The sequence below is a fragment of the Filicampus tigris genome, chromosome 2, assembly GCF_054856515.1.
Source record: "Filicampus tigris isolate MCC_2025a chromosome 2, RoL_Ftig_1.0, whole genome shotgun sequence".
NCBI lineage: Eukaryota > Metazoa > Chordata > Actinopteri > Syngnathiformes > Syngnathidae > Filicampus > Filicampus tigris.
The window spans coordinates 10,803,310-10,826,678 of NC_141218.1; the positions used below are offsets into that span (position 1 = coordinate 10,803,310).

General features: G+C 40.8%; 2 protein-coding genes across 3 annotated transcripts; one reads left to right on the forward strand and one right to left on the reverse strand.

The window, feature by feature from the left end:
* The first annotated feature begins 1,311 nt into the window (after positions 1–1,311).
* Positions 1,312–7,469, forward strand: gpr101 (G protein-coupled receptor 101). The gene has a single exon (XM_086015588.1). The coding sequence runs from the start codon at positions 3,064–3,066 to the stop codon at positions 4,390–4,392; it is 1,329 nt and encodes a 442-aa protein (XP_085871714.1). The 5' UTR covers positions 1,312–3,063; the 3' UTR covers positions 4,393–7,469.
* Positions 7,470–8,275: 806 nt separating this feature from the next.
* tm9sf5 (transmembrane 9 superfamily protein member 5) lies at positions 8,276–23,369 on the reverse strand. 2 transcript variants are annotated; one of them, XM_086015586.1, is made up of 18 exons: positions 23,020–23,369; positions 21,650–21,717; positions 21,471–21,564; positions 21,201–21,328; positions 20,966–21,095; positions 20,564–20,691; positions 20,058–20,172; positions 19,895–19,974; positions 19,702–19,807; positions 16,802–16,852; positions 16,347–16,479; positions 14,802–14,921; positions 14,660–14,717; positions 14,411–14,570; positions 13,670–13,821; positions 13,486–13,597; positions 12,415–12,586; positions 8,276–8,826 (listed from the first exon to the last, which is right to left on the reverse strand). In XM_086015586.1, the coding sequence occupies exons 1-18, from the start codon at positions 23,155–23,157 to the stop codon at positions 8,759–8,761; spliced, it is 2,013 nt and encodes a 670-aa protein (XP_085871712.1). In that variant the 5' UTR covers positions 23,158–23,369; the 3' UTR covers positions 8,276–8,758. The 2 variants fall into 2 exon arrangements, with proteins under 2 accessions (XP_085871712.1, XP_085871713.1); XM_086015587.1 differs by lacking the exon at positions 16,802–16,852 and having other exon boundaries at positions 23,020–23,366.

Below are 23,369 nucleotides of genomic sequence, written 5' to 3' on the forward strand. Positions count from 1 at the left end.
CCCCTGAGGTTTTTAAATTGCACAGCAGGTCTGCTCAAAATTTGGTATCAAATGATAATTCAGAAAGAAAATGTGTTTTGCACCGTAGTGTAGCTCTGTGAGCTAATTCCAGTCCGTAGTCCCTCATACGCATTCTAGAATTTAAAAGAAAATAAACTATTAATATAGAATACGGGGAGAAATATGTCATTACATACACTAATAAGTAACAGATGTAAGATGTTAATGTTTCAGTAGGTTGCATCCCTGCATGCGCTAAATAATAATTGGAGTGGTATTCAGCCTGAGTTGCCCCTGACAGCCAGTCATCCAATTTTAAATAAAGAGCACATAAACAATTGACTGAATCACTCAGGGGAAGATCAGTGGGATGTTTTAATGAGGCTGTGTGGCTTCATTAAGGGGAAAGTGTCATAACAATAAAATATATATTATAATATATATTTAAGAATTGAGGACAATTTAGGCACCATTTAATTTAAGATGTTTTGTTACACATTTAATGCTCTATTTTATTTGTGTGTTTATATGTGTTGAGTTTGTTGCAACCCCAGTTAGACATACTCAATTGCAAAATATTGCTAAAAAATTCATTTAAAATCGAATAAATTTGAACTTCATTTGTATTATAATTTAATTCTAGTGTTACTCTAATTAGAGTAACAGGGTTGCAAATCTGTTATTTGCTAATGTTAGCATTTGGTTCAAAAGTACATGCTAGCTGTATTAGCTGCTATATGGTAACTGGTCAAGAACATAATTAGCTATACAATTAAAAATAAACGTAATTGATGTATATTTTTTTTATAATAGGAGTAACGGGTGGAAATATTGAAATTATATGAAAAATAGAAGAGAGAAAACACTAACCCAAGCTAATTTAAAGTTTCTTTTGACTGTCATATTGTAAGTTGCAAGAGGGCTGGACAAGAGAAAAAAAGCCTTTAGGTGGTGCTCAAGAGCTATTTTGTATTTTAAATAATACATAGGAATCACTTTTACGACGTAATCACTTTCACGACTTTACTTTGTCTCAGGACAGCTAAAATTTACAAACGTTATGATTCTATATTGTGTGCCTTATTATCGCTGATTGAAATTTCCAGTTCCAGTTCTGGATTGATCCCTTTAATATTGCTTTTGTTTCACAATGAGGATAGCAAAGGACAAATTAAAACATAAAAAGGGGCATGACGTGTACAATCTGAAGTGTCAGACATGGTGTAAAGCGAGCTAGCACACACAAAAAGGAGGGGGTGGATGTTGGATGATGGGGAGGGGGCTGGTGACAAATTTCCAGCGGGTCCTCGCATCATGCAGGTGTCCTCGCTTGTGGTTGTGTGACACCTCGGCGACACGAGTTAAGTCGGCAAAGCGGATCCGATCTTAAATATTTGATGAGGCGTGAAATCCGAAAGAGGAAGGATGTGCTCGTCTGGATGAGAGACCCCCCGCAGCGGTGAAGACGCGCGGCATCTGCTCGCTGCCATCGACCGGAGCTCCGAAATGGAGGAGGGGGAGGTTGGGGAAAGGGGGCGGAATGACGAGAACCGAGCCACCTCGCCCGAACCGACTGCTCCACCGTCATTTTTGAGGGAATAAAGACATTGCTTTTTGCACGCCAGCTCACCGATGTTCGCTCCTGTGTGTGTGGTGGAGCGTCCATTGTGGCCGTTTGCGTGCGTGCTGCTGCAGATGTGAGCTACAAGAAGGCCCTTTGCATCTGGATGCTGCAACGTGGACTGATGTTACATCAAATGGATGTAGATCACTGAAATGCTAGTCAAACCAGTTTTTTATACTGCTGGTTCCCGCTGACTTTGGGGAGAAAGAGGCGGGATCACCCTGGACTGATTATCTGTCAATCACAGGAGTGACGACCAGACATTCACACCTAAGCGCAGTGTTAGGGATCAAGTCAAAACGTATGGTTTCATATATGGATGGAAATCAGTGAAAATGTTTTTGGTGCGTATATGTGAGCTAGAAGAGTCCTTTTGCACTAGGATGCTACACAATGGACTCTTTTTACATCCAGTGGATCTAGTTTGTTGAACTGATATTCAGACATCAATTTTTATACCGCTGGTTCCTGCTCATGTTGTGCGAGAAAGAGACTGTATCACCCTGGACTGGTTATCTGTCAATCACAGGAGTGAAGACCAGATATTCACACCTAGGTGCAGTTTTTGGGACCAAGAAAAAACATCAACTTTAATTCAGACTGAGTGAAAACGTTGTTCACATTATGTGAATATTTGCTACATGAAGGTTTTTGCATCTTAGACCTCATCCTGAGACGCTCCGCTATGGACTAATCTCATATCCAGTGGATCTACATTGTTGAACTAATATTCGAACATCATTTTTCGAACATGACCCAAGAGTGATCACCTGTCAGTCACAGGCAGCAATAGCAGCAGACCCAAATCACGCCTAAGTGCAATTTTTGTTTACGGCAACAACCGAGTAAAAAAACGTTTCATGGACAAGCATTGACGAAACTATTCCCGTTCACTCTCCAAACTCAGTGAAAATGCTATGCCGACCGAGACTGTAGTTGGCGATGTGATTTACCTAAAACCGTCATTTGAATACATTCTTGGATGTTGGTTTTGCAGTAATGCGGTTATAAGCGCCAACACTGCAACGATTGTCGATTATCGTTTTGGTTGTGACGTATTCGCACAATCGCATGTCAGAATTTCCTCACACGACCGTTTGCATCGTCTGCACGGAAGCAATAACGCAATCAATAGCGTGTGTTCCCATTTTCAAGATTGTTACCAAGTAAGCGAACAGCCATTTTCTTTTACCTGATTTGAAAAACGGTGACCAGATAGCGCCTTCGGGTAAACGTTAGGTAAACCTAACATGTTTTTGTCATGTGAGACGAAGTGTCTGAAGAGAGTGCGACATGCAAACTGACAACACAAAAAGGATCCATCCCAGAATCGAATCCGAAAACCTTCTCCAGTTTCCTGGAATTGAAATGTATCCCTTGTTATTCGCGATGAACTAACTGGGCCTGACAGGACTCCGCGGGCAGGCAAAGTGATTCCAATGATGCCAAGCTCTCAGATACCCACCCTTGGCTCCAATGTAACCGACGCCCCCTGGGATTTGGGTTACGACTTTCTCGGTGGACGTCCGGTGTGGAGCTCGGTTGCCGACAGCGTTCTGAAGATCGTGCTCATATCCGTGATCGTGTGCGTGTCCTTGTTTGGCAATGTGGTGGTGCTGTTGGTTTTCCAGAGGAAGCCTCAGCTCCTGCATGTGGCCAACCGCTTCGTCCTCAACCTCCTGTTGGCCGATCTTCTCCAGACCGTGTTGGTTATGCCCTTTGCCATCGCGGCCACTGTGCCGGGGGTTTGGCCTCTGGATGCCCGACTTTGCCAGGCATTGGTGGTGCTCATGCATCTCTTCGCGTTTGCTGGCGTCAACACTATCATCGTTGTCTCAGTGGACCGCTACTTGGCCATCATCCACCCTCTGTCCTACCCCACCCGGATGACACCTCACTTGGGCACAAACCTGATCATCTGCACCTGGGTGCTCAGCATCCTGCAGAGCACGCCGCCCTTGTACGGCTGGGGCGCCATCGACTTCGACCACCATCACAAGATGTGCTCGGTGGTGTGGTCCTACAGCCTGTCTTACTCGGTCGCAGTAGCCGCGTTCTCCTTCTGGCTCCCAGTTCTCATCATGCTCGGATGCTACTGGATGGTATTCCGGGCGGCTCGGAGGCAGAACGCCCTGGTGCACCCCATACAGACGCGATCCTACTCCCAGCCCTGCCCTCAGGATTTCCCAGGACAGCTCAGCTCGCCACCTCAGCAGGCGAGTTCACCGGATGTCCCCTCATCAACCAAGGGGTACCCCACTCGTGTGAGGCACCGACGCTTCCACTACCACTGCAAGGCCGCACGTGTCGTCTTTGTGATCATGGCATCTTACATCCTGAGCATGGGACCCTACAGTGTACTGAACACCATATCCATGAGCGCCAGAGCAAACGTACCTGCCTGGCTGTCCTCTTTGGCCTTGGTGCTCTTCTTCCTGCAGTGTTGCCTGCACCCGTATATCTACGGATACATGCACCGCAGTGTGAGGAAGGAATTCCTCGCCTTGCTCTGCGGGATGTTCTGCAAGCAGGGACAGAGCTCGGCCGCCGAGACCTGCCTCACCGCGGCGGGGGAGGGCCGCGCCGGGGCGCACCCTCACCTGCCCAGCCTGTCCGCCAGGGTCTTTCCACTGCAGACTTGGGAGGAGTGCACCACGTCATCCTCGCCCACCTTTGAAAGGAGGTCGAGGGACAGCCGCAAGGAGACCACCACAACCAGCGTCAGCTCGGACCGGGAGCCCACCGTCCATGGCAAGCAGAGTACATAAAGACGTTAAATGTTGGATATAACTATAGAACTATACCCTACTCACAAACAAGTTATGGATATTTGGCTTTCAGGTGAAATTTTAGGCTGAACCTGAAATGGATTACACTACACAGCCCTCAATCGCGGTTTCGACATTCATTCATTCCATTATTAACTACTAGATGGTGGCACATTTATTTAGTTTGAGATGTTAATTTGAAAGATGCAGAAAAAACCGGGAAGTAATTCAGCACAGCCTAGTTTTTGTTGAACATTATTGAATGTCATCCATTGAAATCCTACTTTTACCAGAGGTGGGCATTTTATTACTTTTTGCTGGTCCGTCATGTGTCATCCGTCAGTGGCGAGGGTACCCGTCCACCATTCGTCTGTCCGTCCTTTTTTCATGACAAACTGAATTGTAATCATCAGTCCATCAGTTAAGTTCGTCAGTTTCACTGTCAAAAGTCCTTTGGTCCGTCAGTCAGTCCCCCCCAAAAATGTTAGAAAAACAGGTGTCGGGCAGTGACAGAATGACGGACCGACGGATCGTCATTGGCGGACTTGGTTAGTGATGATTTCACTGACGGATGAAACCGTAATTCATCAGTCCGTCATTTTTATGAGGTGTCCCCTCATTCATCTATTGTCAGCAAAACAGGCGTCCGTCAATCAGATGGAATGCCCACCTCTGCTTTTTACGCGTGACTGCTTTAATTTCATTTTATAATGTACATCTTTGGACATGGTTATTGATATACTGTATATTGTGAGATGATAAGTTTGTTCATTTGGAAAAAAAACAGGATTTGTTTACTGTAAACACAGACGGGTTATTACAGTTACACTGTACAATATTTTGGGTGTTATCCATTGCTCTTCCTCTATATATTTTAGTTTTAAAATGTGTTTGTATTATTTTTTTAAATGTGCTTAAAGACCTTTAAAAATGCAAGTCCTGTAAATACTATTACTTGTCAAATATGCCCAAAATGTATTTAAATAGGGTATTTCTATGTTGCGGATTACACTTATTGCGAGGGTGGTCTGGAACATATCCCCCGTGATGGGAGGTGGGGTTACTGTATAACTTTACAAGTGGACCTAATTGAACCTTTTCTAAACTTTTGAATACACGTCAAGCTGTTTGTGAGGCTTCAAAAAAAATGTTTTCAAAGCAAAATGGCCGCTTAGTGTGTGTATAGACGGTCACACGGTGTCTTCAGCAGCTCGCAACAGAAAGACAGCAGTGGACACTCTGGAAAATATATTGGTAGTGACTTCTGCCATTCAGCTCAGTTAGAGAACATCAAGTTGTCCCTTCAAAAGTTAAGAGAAGGTAGAAGTAAGTTAACCCGCAAAGGTTGTGGTGCATTTTAGGTCTGTGCTGAAATGTCACCAGAAAGCCAAATATCACTTTTCATAAGTTTAAGTGTGATAAAATTAGCAGATCCGATTAATGTTGAGGATCTTCATCCATCATTTAGGAGTATCGTAACTTGGCAACCTTCACTAAATTTGCGCTAAGGAACAACATACAGTACCTTTACCTCTTTTTGATGTGTATAATGTACGATGAAACCTTGGGAGTACAATCATTAGCCTGATGTGCTACAGGACCTTGAGAGACAGAATTGGACCGTACTCACATTTCTGCCGATGTAGATCGGGCCTAATTTGAGAAATTTTCCCTCCCTTGAGATCAAAACCTGAAACGGCCTGATTTTCGTATGTCTTGAAAGATTATCGCGAGCAATTATCATGTGGTGCAAATTTTACAATATGCTCGGTGATCATAAATGTTAAACAAACCTGTTCAGCCAGATCATCGACTCCGTGATCTTGATGTAAAATGGAAAAATAGCCAATAGGGAATAGACCTGAAACTTGATTCACTATCAAAATTGGTTGAAGTTGTTAAAAAATGGTTTACTGTAGACATACTGCACCCCACTTTAGAATGATTGCGGCTTAGGACAAATACATGTCTGCTGTTGTTTGGTAAATTGTATTGGATGTTTTAAATATTGCGTCCATCCTGCTTATCGATCTGTCATGGTTAATATTTTAGCGGGAGTAAGCTTTGCCTCAAGCCAGTCAACTCAGGGTGTGTTGTGGATAGAGCGATGTCAGTTCGTGTTTGGAATAAATCTGGTTGCGCGAGTGAGGAATTTTTTCTTCATTGCAATACTAACAGCTTTCAGAGCACCTTTTACAAACATAAGAGTGATTCATTGTGCGTGTCAATACACACAATGGCTTATCGGCCGTCCATCAAGTTCTGTCACAATTCATTTTCTTTTACTCAAGGACAAAAAAAGGGTTGCTTACTTATGTAACACATGCAAAGCTTGATCCCTGGTGTCACAAGTGCAAACATGAGATTTTATCCGTTTCTAAAGGCATCACTACTAACACATAATTGACCAAAATGTCTTGGTTGTCTGTTGGTAAAATGTTTAAATTAACCAAAGCATGATGTACAATTAGTATGTTTTTTTTAAATGACAGATGGATGATGCACTTGATCAATCTGTTTCTTTTCAGTGCCAGTGAGGTAGCAAATGTGACATTTTAAAGAAATAAGGGATTACTTGTCCGTGTTATTGCGAGATTTCTCCATGATGGGAGATATTGAGCTCAATGGATGTTTTCTGTCCTTTAAAATTGTTGATTACTGTTTATTTCAAATGGTATGTGGCACAAGATCTGTAGTTTTAGCTGTCACCACTCAAATTTCTAACAGTATTTGCACCCCCAACCTTATTCTTAAAATGTGAAGCAGCTTTAAAAGGAACAAGTAACTGGAATAGCTGAGAAAGACAAGTTACTGTGTGCAGACAACTGATGAGCAGTTTATGCAAGCCTTATTTCTTAGCCGCTCATTCTTAAGAATTTCATTGTACATCTGTACATTTGACTGACAACATACAGTACTGTTTTTTTTTAATGTGACTTAAAACTGTATTTTTGTGATTTTTGTATTACTTCCAGTATCACAAGAAAATGTCTGTGAATGTGTTGATTATATTCATGGTTGAGTGTTACATGTGCTTTTGCATACAAAAACATTAATTAAAATCATCTAATAGCTTTTCATTGGCTTTGTGTTCTAGTAATGTAGATGCACGTTATTCTCAGAAATAAAATTCAAATTACATGAATGCCCCCTAAATTAAGTCATATTGATTGGAAAAAATGTTATGCAAGTGGCGGCCAAACTACATCCTTTGAGAGCATTTGATCCAATTCGCTAAGCTCGAGACTGAGGTATATTAAACAGCCCCAATACATTTTAACAATACCACAAATGCTCATAATACATAATTAACAGTAGTGTAGTTGGTCAACAATTTTAAAATGGCACTAGGAGGCCTCATAAAAGAATGGTCGCTTGATAAAGGTGAACCCCCCAATCTACACAGCTAAGAACCTATATATTGTATTTTTATAATGTGCCCCATCAACTAAATCCAAAATGTAGTTAAGTCAGTATTTGAGTGAAGGCCAGTAAGAATATTTCCATTTTCCTTGTGAGCAAGAAAAGGAGCTGAGTGATGAAATTTGCCTTCATTACCAAACCAGAGGGAAAACAATAAAATACATCATGTATCCATGTCTGCGTATACATTTAAGAGGCGTGGGGTTGATTACTTGTATATTTGCAAAACATATCACCGTGGATGAGGACCCCACTTTCCTCATCCCCACTGAAGCAAACAGTGTCGGAAACAAAAGCAGTTGATCAGTGAACTCAGACGCTTCTCATTTCAATTCATTTAAACAAGATGGAATTAAAAGATCCATTTTGGGACATGCTACTGCAGCAATCTACGATGCCGGGCGCACCCCGCCTTTGATTCAAAGCAAACATAAATACAAAGAGAAAAAAAGGACATGTATCAGCAACAATGTCAGTGTTTTTATGCTTTCTCAACTACAATACAGGCTGATATACTTCAGGATTTAAAGCCCTAAAATGAGAACAGAAAGTCATGAGCATTCTTTCCTTCGTTCTGTCTATACAATATATGTACAAGCAGTTGTTTTTTTTTTTCTCCCATCATTAAAGTAAACAACAGACCCAAAACATTTAGCGGAAAGGGAATAGAAAATTAAAAGACTTGCATTTTCTTCACAAATCAAGAAAATATGACAACGATGTCCCCCCTTTAGTTTGTAACTGTGTCGCTCAGAATTATTAGCAGTCGAGAGTGAACACGCCAAAGAAAAACTATAGAAGGGCAGAGGTTTTTAAAGCACAAAAACAGGACGGGCTTGGCTCTCGGGGGATCTTGTTGATGATGATTTCACTTCTGGTCCTTTCAAACATGTGGCCCACATGGACAGCCACAACAGTCTCTCACTAGCTCCCCTTCCGTCCTCTAGTCCACCTTGACCACGCCGTAGATCTTATTTACAAACCAGAAGCAAGCAAAGAAGCCGATAGTTCCTGAGGAAAAAAAAAAATCTTCTTAACAGAAATATGCACATCATCTGGTTTACACATTCACCACCTTAAAGGGTTGAAAATAGCTGAGAACAAAATCTAGAGTATGAATTCTAACGCTTGAACTGAGTCAGCTCATGGTTTTATTTATTGGATCACTCATGGCTCAAAGACCTTTGAAAAAGCAGGATGTGGCGTAACCAGTTTGTTTACTTTTGTGAAGTATTAGAAGGCTATCTTTCTGTTGAGTGACGATTCTGACATGGCCGGCTGCCGCCTGGAAAACATTCTACGACTTTAATCAATGCGTGAGAAATCAAACTAGCATTTTTTTTGCATATTAAATTAGCGATTGAACGACATTCTGAGGTGGTGGTGTGTTAAAGTCGGTGCACAATGGTATTGACCGCAACCATGCTTTCATTTCTTGAAGTAAGTGGTTTTGGACATGGGGGTATTCTGCCTGGCAGTGATACAGACCAGCGTTCAAATCTTTGGATGTCACTGAGAAAGGTCCGACATTTTGAAAGCACTTTTTCAAAACCACATTAGCAATGTATAGACTGAAATTCTCATTGGGTAAAAAACAACAACAGCTTTTCTTTAAATAATCTGATATTTATGAGTGACCCCAAACTTTTGATCATGAATGTAAATAAAATCTGAAGATTTTAAAGGTCAGGGTGCAAACATTGAAAACTTTTCTGTAGCCCTCTAGAACCCCCTTTACAATGCAGAACTGTCATTAAAATGTGATAAGGTCGTTGGTAGACAGCAGTGTAATCACTAAATACAATTCAGAATGTGTCGTCTGCCGTTTGAATCTCGCGCCCCCTCATCTTCGGCTTTTTCCGGAGCTGTGACGTCACAGTAGCCGGAGGATTCAGTGACTCCTAATCATTAACGGTCAAATAACGCCCCCATCCGTCGCGTGTTTCAAAATCCTCTCATTCCAAAACATCGTTCGCCATTGAATGTGCTGTGTTTGTAGCGCATGGAAATTGTACAGTCTCTGGCGTAGCGAGCCGTTTAGCTACATCTACGTCACTTCCGGTGGCTAGAGCCACGATTCCTCGAGCTTCCATGAGGTTCGGAAACACTCGGAATGAGTAAGTAAAACCTATTTTCTAATCGATCTGTGGTTGACAACTTGCAGGAAGTGTCTTGTGTGTATTATAAAACCTATTAAAAATGAGAATATGAATTTTAACAGACTCTGAAAAATGTTTGCACCCTGATCTTTAACAGATTTTATTTTCTGGCACTTAAATCAACTGAAACATTTTTTTACTCACCAGAAAACACAGCAATAAAACCATGCATATACTTTAAAAGAAAAACCTAATGCGCAATGTGGTTATTGTTATTCACTGTCACACAGTTGTTGCCTACGCATTATTGGACATAACGTGGGCGAAATGTTGGCTTCAAGCTTTAAACGTGGATGCTAGTCAATAAAGTTAGCCACAAATTTCTCAACTACTGCCAACAAACAAAAGTGAGAACACCCATTAGTGAAAATGCCAAAATTATGAAAAAATATATACAACTCCAAGGACTTTTTGTACTTAACACAAAATCTACCGTCACCTCAAAATAACAACTGCTGGCAAATAAAATGACGACAACCCTATGTAAAATGCTTAAAGTCATAAAATTCATTTACCATAATCCGGCGATTTTTTGTACTTGTTCATGTGTAAATTTACTGTCCCCTCAAAATAACATCACAGCCATTCGTGTATAAGCGATGCATATAAATCATCACAAAGCTGTGAGGTGTGTACTGCACTACCGTTTGAGACAGTTATCTCAAACGTTTGCTTCTAATCTTCATAGCTAAGAAAATATCTATGCGACACAAACTTTAGCCAAACAACAAACACTTAGTCATTTTTCCTCTTCTGCTAATATTAAGAAGTCAGTCTTGTCTCTTGAGCTTTGTAGTCCAAGCATGTATTACATTGAGATCAAAGTTGAGGATGGGATGAAAAAGACTAAAATAGACATCGGAAAATGGGAAAGATTAGGATTATTGAGCTGCAAAGTAGAAGCAAGGAGGGAAACGTGATAATGTTTTGGCTTGGATTATTTCCCGACGATAATATTTTGACATCTTGACTCCCCTCACGACTTTGCAGCTCCGTCTTAAGATAATGTCAACGGTTGTAACTTTTTTTTTTTTTTTTTTATCTGTCCCATAGTGATGCTAGTGCAGCAGATAGTCTTCCTCTGTGTGACATAGTAGTGAGAAGATCAAATTTCCTGGTTTTGCAAAGAAGCATGTGCACACCAGTTATCTACAACTATGTTATCCCTTATCCTCTTCTATTAGCACACTTTGACCTGGGCTTGCAGAGTCAGGTAACAGCGCAAATCAGTCACGGTTGAGAATAAGCCCTTGTTTTTCTTTTTTTTTTTTTTTAACAGATAATTCTGCAGGAATTCCTCCATTTGTCAGGATCTAAAACTGCTTTTTAATAAAATTATACTATCCAATCTTATTTCATAAAAACTGTACTGGTCACGCATTTTTTTTTTTAAGAAGTAGAAAAACTTCACGTAAAGGTTTTTAAAAACGGCCGCATTATCCTTCCTGTTTAAAATTTACGACAAAGTTTCTCAAACATTTTGGGTCATAGAGTTTTTCAGAGTTTCTGATCCCTTATAATCGGAATGCCAATTAAACAACTATCGTGTGTGCCTAAACACAATCGGAATTAAAATTTTGCCTATTTGTATTATTTGAGGGAAAAAAATGACATGTTATGAGAATAAAGTCCCATTTTCATCATCACCTTAACAAGAATAGTCTTAGAATAAACTTGTATTTTTCAACGTTTAATATCGTAACACCACAACTTTAGTCAAAATGTAACTAGGGAAGAAAGTGATTTTAACACACATGTATTTCTAAAATACAACTTTATAATATTATTGTAATATGCATTGTATTCTGGAAAAGATGACCTTACTCTCAAAAAATACATCTGTATTCATTGAGGGATGTCAGATTTATGTGATGATACATCATATCACAATCACATCATAAATCTGAATTAATGTATCATGATTCTTTTATTGGTGAATTGCTCCCCATATGGAGGTAGCACTTTCATAAAATGTCCACAACAATCATTCATGGCAAACTATTTTGCAGTCCCCCACAGTTATAGAACCCCTGGAATAAATGGCATCAATACAAAATGGTGAATGGAGTCGCCCGGCTAGACAGAGTCCACATTATTGTCTTTCTAAGGACAGATTGTTTGATATAGCCTTAGATGAGAAGCGGCTCCTGACTGAACGTACGTTTGCAAGTGAATGAGCTTTTATCGGCGCCGAGCAAACAATACGTTGCACGAGCGCTCTGCTCTGTCTACCTCCTGATGTTGTATTTCTTTAAGGCCAGAACGCGCGATGACACCACTCACAACACGCCCCCGTTGGACTACTTTCACACACACACACACACACACACACACACACACTGCTGTGAAAATACATCAGGTGTGCAATGAGAAATGATCCCATTTGGCTTAATGATAGCAGAATAATAGCTTCATGTGCGAAAAGACGATCGAGGCTCACCTGTGAAAAGGAAGAAGATGAGAACCATGATCATGGTGTATCCGAAGTAGAGGAAGGTGCTGGCCGCGCCGATGATTTGCAACTTGGAGAAGAAATAGTGCACGGCGTATATGAACAGATAGACTGCAGTGAAGCCGCTGGTCAGGAAGGAGCGCCACCACCAGTGGTAGTCCTGCACACACGTGACACAAGGATGACAAGACAGCAATGCAGAACACTGGCTAAGATATTGTTTTACACACAGTTTAAGTAATATGAAACAAGTTGACATTTACATTTTATTTCAAGTTATTTATTCTAGATAAAAAGATTAATCATTTAATTTTTAATACAATAAACTTATTTAAAATAAAATTACATTTAAATATAAAATGGTTTCATTTGATTAAATGTACTTTGTCATTTAAACAATTTCAATAGTTTTAAAATTTTTTTTTTTAAATTTGTTAAATAGGGAAATTATGATTAAATTATTTTTTTAAAATGTCGATTATTTCATTCTCTTAGACAGATATTGAAACTATTTTTAAAATAACTCAAGACGGTCACAACTTCTCAGCAAGCAGCAGTTAATATTAGTTGATTTTCAGAAATAAACTATTATATGCCTGCTCAAATATCCGTTTCTCTCAGGGTTTATAAACCGAAGGCATCACTGCTAGGTTTGTTAGCCCGTCTGTGGTAATTCGCATTGTTTGCATTGAGCTAAACAATTTTTGTAAGACTTCCAATAAACGTGCAATTCTTTGTTCTACATCAGTTTGGGCGGTAAACTCCAGCTGGGAGTTTTACAACTTGACATTACAACTTGAAGTCCCTTTTTTGAAATATTGTTCACAATCCGCTGCTGGTTTTAAAGTATGCTGGCACCATCTAGTGCTCGTAAATCACATTTTTGCCCGCACTACAATTGCAAAACATCTTCAAGCTGATCTACATTGCAATCACATAATCACTGCATTATTTCACATCAATTGTGGGGTTGTTTAAATACAACAATAAAAGCTCATTTTTCAAATAATTCCAGACCAATATGCTATGTGACAGCATGGTACATTGTTTTACAGGTACCTCAGCACATAAGTGGAAGTAGCAGAGCAGAATGGTGGCCTCGGAGCACGTGATGAGCAGAATGATGAACACCAGGAATAGGAAGCCAAACATGTAGTACATCTGGTGGGACCTAACGAGTACAACGCATTTGACATAGCGGTCGTTTTCAAACGTGGCAAGCATTCGTGCTGTGCCTGTTTACCAAATGCTGTTGAGGATGAAAAACAGCTGGATGAAGATGCAGCCGAAGGGCAGGATGCCGCCCATGACGATGCCCGGGATGGGCTTTGTGAAGAAGGACTGCTCGGGAATTTGCCGCGGGATTTGGTTCGTTCTTACTGGTTGCTCTATTGCCTGTGTGGGTGCCAGGAGAAAAAAGATTGCAAGCAAGCACTTAATTCTGTAATTAATTAACAGTGCGAACGTTAGAACTGAATGGCACAAAGGTTGGAACATTTGGAATTAGAACAAAATTTCACATAAAAATTGGCAAAAAAAAAAAAAAAAGTGGCCCAGTGCTCCACAACAACAAAAAAAACGTTGTTTTTCTTGCAATTGGCTGTTCATTGTCAACCTTTCTCATCACGGCACGTTTTGAAAAAGACATGACTGGGATTTAAAAATAAAGACGCCCAGGGCAATGACGGGGTAGATGGGGGGCACTAACATTTAACTTTGGTGACAAGCAGGAGGCCGTAAATTGCCCCCCGGCTGTGAGTTTCAGACCCTGATATAGACAATTAAGTTGGCTCATTCAACAAGCAGATGACGCCAGCTGTAATCATACCATTTGACACTTATATGTTTACTTTCAACAAGTATCAATAGTGGTTAACTTCCAATTTGGACCCGTCATCACCTTCTACAAGAAATGTTGTCAACCGTTGTTTCAGAGTTTGTGTTTGACCGTAAGAGGTTCCACTACAATTTCCTTGATACGTACAGGCTTCTTGAATCCAAAGTAGGCACCGATGAAGGTGAGTGGCACAGAAATTCCAAACCATAGGGCCAGGATGGCCACCAGGGTCCCAAAGGGGATAGCTGCCGAGGACCCCTCCACCCAGAGGATCAGGTTCATCAAGAAGAAGTCAGCAAATACGATACTACACAAGAGGAGATGGTGAGGGAATGATGACACAAGGACAGAAATGAGTGAAATACAGAGGAGCCATATTTGGTAAGGGGCACACACCCCGGGCACAGGAGCGCAGTCAACAGGACATTTGTCTTCCATTTCTCTCCTCCAAACGCTGAAATAAAACGGTAAAATCAGAAAACCTCAATGAGAAGGGGCGCATTTTGACTTGTCTAAAGGCTCTTGTCAGTCGTCTTACTTTTATAGAGGCGTGCGGAAACGTAGCCAGCGGGGGTGCCAAGCAGGACCCAGAGGACCACGGCGCACGTCATGAGTGCGCCCCTGTTGGCTGGGGAGAGGAAGCCCAGGCAGGCCAGGACTAGAGAGGAAGTACAGACCATCATTGCATTGGCTTGATTGTAACCGTCACTACCAAGTAATGGGGTACTGGTACCACACATTCAAAATCTAATGATTAAAAAAAAAAAAAAAAAAAACATTTTGGAACCTGAGTGCCGTTACTCCATGAAAAACTACTTTGGCACCATCTTGGTGCTACGTTGAATTGAGCAGCTCAATTTAGACAAATGTGGTGCTTTGCTGCCATTTGTGACATCTCTGTGCCAAGGAACAACAATGTCTCGGTTTTTTAATGCCATAATTTTTGCAAGATTTTTTTCCACTCAAATATTGTTCTACTTTTCATCCGTCTGCTCATTTTCATACACTTAAAATTTCCGCACCAAACTCTTCTGCAGAGCTGGGAATTCAGTCTATGTGACGGACCGGTCCGTCTAACTCCCGTTTTGCTGACAGTTGACTAACGACCGGTAAAATTTTAAAATAACGGACTAAGGAGAGTCGGAAGCCCCTTTATTGAATCCGTCATTAGTCATAGTCCGCCATTTAGTCTATTTTTTTGCAGCAGGGCTTCGATGGCTGTGGCGTGGAATAATAGGGAGTTGTAGTTTCCTGGGGTACAGATTTGAGTGATGCACCAGGCAGTGAACAGGCTACCAAACCGCAATGAGTCACTATGTTCAAATATCGTCTATATTCTATTTTTGCCATGAGGCTTCAATGGCCGCGGCGAGGCTGTTTGTGTATAAAGAGACAGGAGGCAGTAGTTCAAGTGTGCCTGTATTTCCTCATTCTGACCTCACGTACATCGCCCCTCCTTCCTGCTGCCAGGGCGGGGGTGGCCAAGTTTGGTCCTCAAGACCCAAAATCCAGCCTGTTTTAGGTTTATCCCTACGGCAACACACCTGTTTCAAATAATCAGCTCATCAGCAAGATTTGCAAAAGCCTGATAATGCGCCTGATGATTTGAATCAGGTGTGTTGCCATAGGGATAGCCCTAAAACCGGCTGGATTGTAGCTCTTGAGGATCGGATTTGGCCACCCCTGTGCTACGGCATATACCATTACAAGAGGGGGAGGGCAATACCACAATCCCTATAACAGAGGGTAGGTGAAAAAGGTTGGAGAGTACATCGATCCCTCTCATGTGATATTGCTTCATTGTTTATCATGAAACACTACCAAATAGTTTAATGCAAATTAAATGTTCTCTGATGACAGATTCTAATACCAGGACATGAATGGTAAAGTCACGTTTTTTTGTTTTTGTGTGAAAGCTTAGCAGATTTGAAAACCAGGATAAACTTTAGACCAAAAAAAAAAAAAACAGGTAACCACCTCACACAGTAAGGTCTCATCTGGTGTTGTGGAATTTGGCGGCTTGCCTTTCTAGTTATACCCGTTTACCTCAGGCTGTCGTTTCAAATCGATTGCGTGATCTTACACAGTGTGATGAAAGTCATGATGAAGATCTGCGTGCCCTGTCCAAGGAAAATGGAGAGCAGCATGCCTTTCCTGGGTGGGCGGAAAACATCGCCATGCACCTGCTTCCAGCCCGACTCCTCCTGCGCGTCTTCCTGTACAAGGGCAAAGTCAGACAGAAAATCGACAAAGCACTCCACACGCGGGCGGTGAAAAGCTGACGTTTAACCAGCCACCACGCAGTGAGTTACACCTGGCGGCTCAAAATGTGCCAGCAAAGCGACAAAGGGTAAACACAGAGCTGTAAAATTTGGTGTGCTTCCGCTCCAATCAGTCTAAACTTTGGAACTATACAGTTATTCTCCTTTAGTCACACCACATTTTACATTCCCCTCTCATGTGTATGCCTTGTGCTTCAATCTCACCCAAACACCTGATTGGAGGACCACAACAGTGTTTGCTTTTCAGCAGGCTTACATAAAAGGGAGTAGATTTCATCTTGGTCGATGGAAGCTTTATCAAGTTTTCCTGTGAAATGTGACAACACGTTCAGGTCTCAAAAGTATTTCACACTGTAGAATTAACTGATACACAGGGGCAGATCCTTCACCTTCACGAAATGAGGGGATTTCAGGAAAGTAACCAATTAAAAAGGCGACCGCAGATTAAAAAGACATTTAAAATGCCTTTGCTTTGATAGTTACGAGTTGAAATATATGACATCATTCATTGAATAACTGATTCAAATTGAAGCCAACAGTGGACGCGGCCTTTTTCTGTCTTTGCCATTTATACAGAATCCAGCAAATCTTGTAGGGCTATTTGCAGCAACTGGGAGCACTTTGACATAGGCCAAAGCATTCTGCAATCGGACAACAGCGCCACCATCTGGTGTGAAGTGCAATAGTACCTCGATTTAGGACTGCCCCAACCTTTTGGAAATACGGACGCTGGCGCTGCCGATTTGTTGCCTTGAGTTGTGCGCGTCTACATTTTTTTTCACCAAAGAGGTGGTGAGAATACAGTAATCCACAATCAATTGTGGGTTTCAGGTTTTCTGGATGTAGGCACACTACACTTTTGTTTGACACAGCATGATATAATATATATGATGTTGTTGATTTAAGAATAAAAACAAAGTATGTCTAGCTCAGCCTAGTTTTGGGTGAAGATATTCAATAGAATTTAAAATCTCCTTTAACTCATTCAATGTCAACCCGTATTAATACGCTGGCATCGACCTTGTCCGTGAGTGCTGAAACATATTGATACGTTTTGTTTTGTTTTTTGCAAAATTGTAATAAAGGACTTGGAGCAGCTTCAAAATACGTTTCAAGGCTTTGGGGATGATTTTAGTATGATAGATCTCCACTAGATCGGAGGAGTGGCCAGATTTTCACAACGGCCAGTTCCACCCATGAGTCAGCCTGCTTTCTTTATGCAGCACCTGAGTGTGTGTGTGTGTGTGTGTGTGTTCTACGGACGCAACGTGACGTGGTGTCTTGAGGAAGCACGCTCGCTCTACAAGAGTTTTTTTTTTTTTCAATCAAAGAAAGGTGACAGTCCCATTGTTATTCTTGTTTGAAAGGAAAGGGATGATGTAATGCGCACGTGATCGTGGTGACCGCCATGCGCGTGGAAAATTCCCACAAAACCGAGTGTCAATGTACAGTCAGACAGTGTGAACACGTACAGTGCAGTGTTTATCTTGCAATACGTTTATTTTGCGATTAAAGCGAGATTTCTTGTGTGACTTTATGATGTAATAAAGCATGGTTTAGATATTTGAGTATTTGGATATTTGAAAGTGAAAAGTTCCGCTTGAAATGAGTCTTGTCACAAAAAGCTCTTTTTCTCAGGATCTTTCTTGGAAACGAGTATTTTCAAGAAACTTACAATGTTCAACTGCTGTTTACTAAAGAATGGTAAAGGGTAGAAACAGACTATTTTTTTCTGATGAAATAAGAGGATCAAAGCTTTATTTTAATAGGTTCCATGTTTATATATATAGGTACAGAACTCAATTTTCTGTTGGCCTTCAAAAATGAGTCTAAATGGTCAAAAATGGCAGGACCGGCAAGTGCAATTTTTTAACATAGTCTGGCAATGAATGAGTTAATCCTGCTTTTAATGCCCACATAAAGCAACAGTTGTTGGTTCATTTTATAATCTACATCATTGTGCATGATTGTTGATGTAAAATGTGAGATGATGTTTGTTAGTTTGGAAAAAAATGGCTGTTTTTACTGATCACATCAAAGGATCGATACACTGTATATTTTGGAATTATCCATTATTCTTGCTTTCTGACACTATACGCGTTTAAAGGGTAAGTCAGAAATTTTCTTTATATGTTCTATGCGGCCCCACTAGTCTAAAATGGTATTCAGATATAATACTGCATTTGTGGAATATGAATCAAGCAGCAAAATGCACCTGTTTTGTCTCAGGGAGTGGCCATTTTGCCACGTGCTGTCGATTGAAGATTACATCATTGTGCCTAAAGGTCGAGGTAACGACCAATCACGGCTCACCTGTTTTCTGGGTTTTGGTCATGTAACATTTGCAAGCTGAGCCTTTAGGCACTGTGATGTCCTTTTAGTTGACAGCAAATGAAAAACTAGTCACCCCTTGAGATGTGCTGCCAAAAAGAAAAACGCAGTGTTTAGACTAGTGAGGTCGTATAGAACATACGTAAATATTTTTGGGACTTGATTTCCCCTTTTAAATGTGTTTTTTATTAAGGGATGCTCCGCTCAATCGGGCACCGATAATGATCGGCCGATTTTCGGGAAAAATGTCGTGACCGGCCGATCAAAGCCATTTATTGCCAATAGCTACGTGCTACCGGGACGCAAATACTTCAGACGTAGCTCCACCAGAGGGTGTATTGTCGCATCGAAAGTTTCCTAAAAGAAGGTTTATTATCCTGTTTCCTGTTTAAGTTATACAAGTGTTAAATGGAGCTCGGATCTCAGTCTTGTGTCGATGTTGAGTCTAACAAAAGAGTTTTTCGCTCGCGTAGTCTGTTTTCTGAGATGTATCAGAGCTGTAACAGAAGCAGGATGACACTCATTTATCCCACCCTGTTGTGTTGAGAGCAAATATCTTTTATAGAACTTTTTTTTTTTTTTTTTTTTACACCCTCATCTAATTATCTGATTGTGGAATGCTGTGTGAAAATACACAGAGAGCATCAATATCTCGCTTTGTTGAGTTCTGGATACAAGGCAATGGCGGATGCTGGATCTTCTGTTGCGGCAGGTCAATTCTGCTTAAAGGGGCTAATGTAAGCCTTCAGGAGTCAGCCATTTTGAGTAGGACCCTGTAAACCCTTTTATAATGATTGTGTACATGTTGAGTGTTGATGCTTGTACCTGATCGACCTGGTTGTATCTGGCAATATCCTTGTGCAGAGTTCGGAGCATGATCATGGCAACCATGCCGGACAGGAAGAGCACAATGACTAAGGAGTTCATGATGCTAACGACCAAGACATACACGTGAGAATATGCATTAGCAACTGCAGACACATCTGTGTAAATATGAAGATGAAACAAGTGCTCTTACCTAAACCACTGGATGTTTGTGTGCGGCATAGAAACCAGGATGTAGTCCCACCTGGAAGCCCACTTGATCAAGTTGTTTTCCTGTAAAAGGAGATGAAGTGTTATATTATAATAACCATGTATTATAATACATGTGTATTATAAACATTAATACAAAGACTTACCTCAAATGTGACAGAGTAAGTGTAAACGATGGACACGTCATTATCGAACTGGCTAGGCACCTCCATCGGGGCAGTGCTTTCGCAGTTTGGGGACTTCTCATCTGCGTGGTTGATACTATTGTCGGGGGAAAAGAAAATGTGTCTAAATATATTCCTACTTAAATGCACTATGATTTAAAATAACCAAATTGTGAACGCAAGGGAAAACCCACCAGAATTGTCTGGGGAAAAACGCCTTGAAAGCCACATAAAAAGCAACTTTAGCTCTATTACACTTCTGTGCCAGTTGAAAGTATCAAAATGTTACTTCAAACATTCCTACAGTTAATGGCGGTTTTGCAGTTGCAAGCGTTTTATTCAGAATCAGATTTTTTTCATTTCTATTGTTTCCCAAGATAAAAACTTCTTTTAATATTTGAACAAAACGGAATTATTGTCCCCAAATGGATCGCTCGCGTTCGCCCTTGATGGTTAACAGTGTAGATCCAACAGCAGTCAATGTTTACCTCTTGGGCTCCAGTGTGGCAGCAACTAGCCGAGCTCCTGTCCACCCGTCAGCAGCTCCGTTGTGGTAAATGATCTTGATGTCAACGTGGTTGAAAACGTAAAATGTCTTTTTCTTGTTGAACTCAGCCTGGGAAAAAAAAAAAAAAAAAAGTGAAAAGATTACAAGGTTACAAATTTGAAAGAACTCCAACACATCAACCACATTTATATAGCACTTTTCATACAGGTAAATGCAGCTCAAAGTGCTGTGAAATAAAAACATCTGAAATACAACATAAAACCTGCTCACTCCCTCCCTCCCAACATACACAAAGACATAGCGTTTAAAAAATAAAAACTTTTTGGTGTCATGCTTGTATACCAATTAAAACTGAATTTCAGAACTAGTAGTACCGGCTTACATTAATAACACAAGCATCCTTAGGTCGGCCGTCCGAAGTGACAAGGCAACCAATGGGGAATCCGGGGTTGCAGTATTTCTGGTTGTCTTCAACCTCATAGCACCACGTGACAGGCATATTGTCAATGATCCTGAAACAACAGCAAGCACCGCTCAAATACCAAACATTGTTTTGTCACCTAAAGTAAGTAAACAAAGTATCTAGATAAGCTCGACTGCACTGCAATCAAACTAACCAGTGGTGCTGATAGTTGAGCTGCATTCCCATTTTGATGAAATCAAGTCGGGTAGCGTCCTCTTGGCTGTCCTTCTTGTACGTTTTGGTGCACACGGCCTTGCACTTGACATCTTGTTTGAAGTTAAACTGCCAAAAGAGGGGCATCGGCAACACATTTGTCACTACACACGAGAGATGGGCGTCTAACACATTTGTCACTAGACACGAGAGATGGGCATCTAAAATAGGCAACACAATTACACTGGCTTTGTTTTCACGTGACACCAACCTTGTACGGCGAGGACTCGATACGTTCGCCAAACAACACTTGTCCTAAATTCTCCGAAGGCCTCATTTCCTTAGCATTCTTGCAAAAGTCGAATCTGTAATAAATGTACCACATACAATAAGCACAGGGACACTCCTTCAGACAGCTTGTGCGCCAAAAGTTCAGAAAGGGTCACTTACACGTCATATTCATAAGGCAGGACGGACTCTACCGAATCCAAGCGATTGACAAATAGCTGTATCTGTGTCTGTAGGCAAGAAAATTGTATTAGTGTCATTTGACTGTAATATTAGTCTCAAATGAAGGACAAGATCAGGTTGCCAAAATATTGCTAAAGGTTTGTTCGTAAATAACTCGTTCATAAGTTACTGAACTGCATTTACAAAATCATTACAGGCAACAGGCCATGTACATCAGCACTTTATTCAATTTAAGAAAGGGACAGAAATGTAATCTCACTGGACTCTTTCTGTCAAAAGTAGGTTTGAATTTATTTATTTATATTAATTATTCGTTTATCTCATTTGGTAGCCTGTTGTTCAAAGGGAGAATTTTCAATAAATCGTAGCACTGACAATTGTTAACTTTTGGAAAATTAGTTGAATACGTGAAGCTTTATGGGCACATTTGGGCTGCAGTTGGGAGAATAGCTTCCTATTTTCATGCTGAATACTCCTGGAAACTGTATGACAGTGGTTCTCAAACTTTTTACACCAAAAAGTACAATGCTTATGGAGGTTTTATTCTTGAAAACTATAATCGATAACATTGTAAGCCACTCCCATTGTGTACAGTTTACAGTACATCTTTACTTGTATAGCTTTTTCACGACAGCTGTAGTGCTTTGTTACAGCACGTCACATACCATATAACAAACACATTATGCAACAGAACACATATCAAACATTGACAATTGAACAATGGGGGGAAAAAAGTTACATGAACTGTACCTTAACACAACTGAACTGTAGTTAGAACAGGAGAATCATTCAAACTAATCACAATCATCACCATGCACTATTTAAATGATCAAGAACTATTTTTCCTTTTCAATGTACAGGAACAGTTTTTAAAGTTCGATCTTTTTCATGTTGTCCTTTCGACATAATTGAAAATGAGCACTTGCCCTAAATGAGTCTTCGAGATTTAAATTAAGGTTTGAAATGATATTTAATGGAAAGTTTAAATACAATTTAGAATGTGGTTCGATTTGTTTTGTTTCTCCTACTGTAAGTCGAACCAGTCTTCCAAAGTGGACTTTCAGTTACTTTTAAGATATGTATTGTCATCGGCTTATTTGCCGACGGCAAAAAGGACTGAGAATGTAACTGAAATGCACGTCCAAGTGGAAAAAGTGCAACAAATCCGGCTAGCACCAAGAGACACAACAATGCTCATGCTGTTTGCACCAGATAGTCGGGGCCTTGAGGAAATGCTAACGTTAGCTAGCAACGTAAACATTAATACCAACAGTGGTTAAAAAGCGCTTAATTCGGCGGAAAATCCACTGCATCGTTATATAAAGGAGGGAGTGATCAATTCTTCCTACCTGGCACTCTTCACCACCTTTGCCGTCCTCGCAAAAACTAACTGGGGCTAAACCCGGAAGATAGAACGACGAGCACGGGCAGAAATACGAAACAAGAAAGAAAAGCAGCCAATAACCAAACTCTATTCGCCGTCTCATTTTATGTGCGAGTCGTCAAATTTCACGCCTGGGTCAAATGGGAATATTTCTTGTCCAGGTAAAAGGCTGGGTAGCTCGATATTGTACTGCCTTTTTCGATACGTAGAAACGTTAGCAAAAGCTACACTCAGCGTCCGCCTGTCTCACTCTGCCCCGTCTACCTCAAGCGCAAACCAACAGTGAACAGTACTACAGTGACGTTTCACAATGGC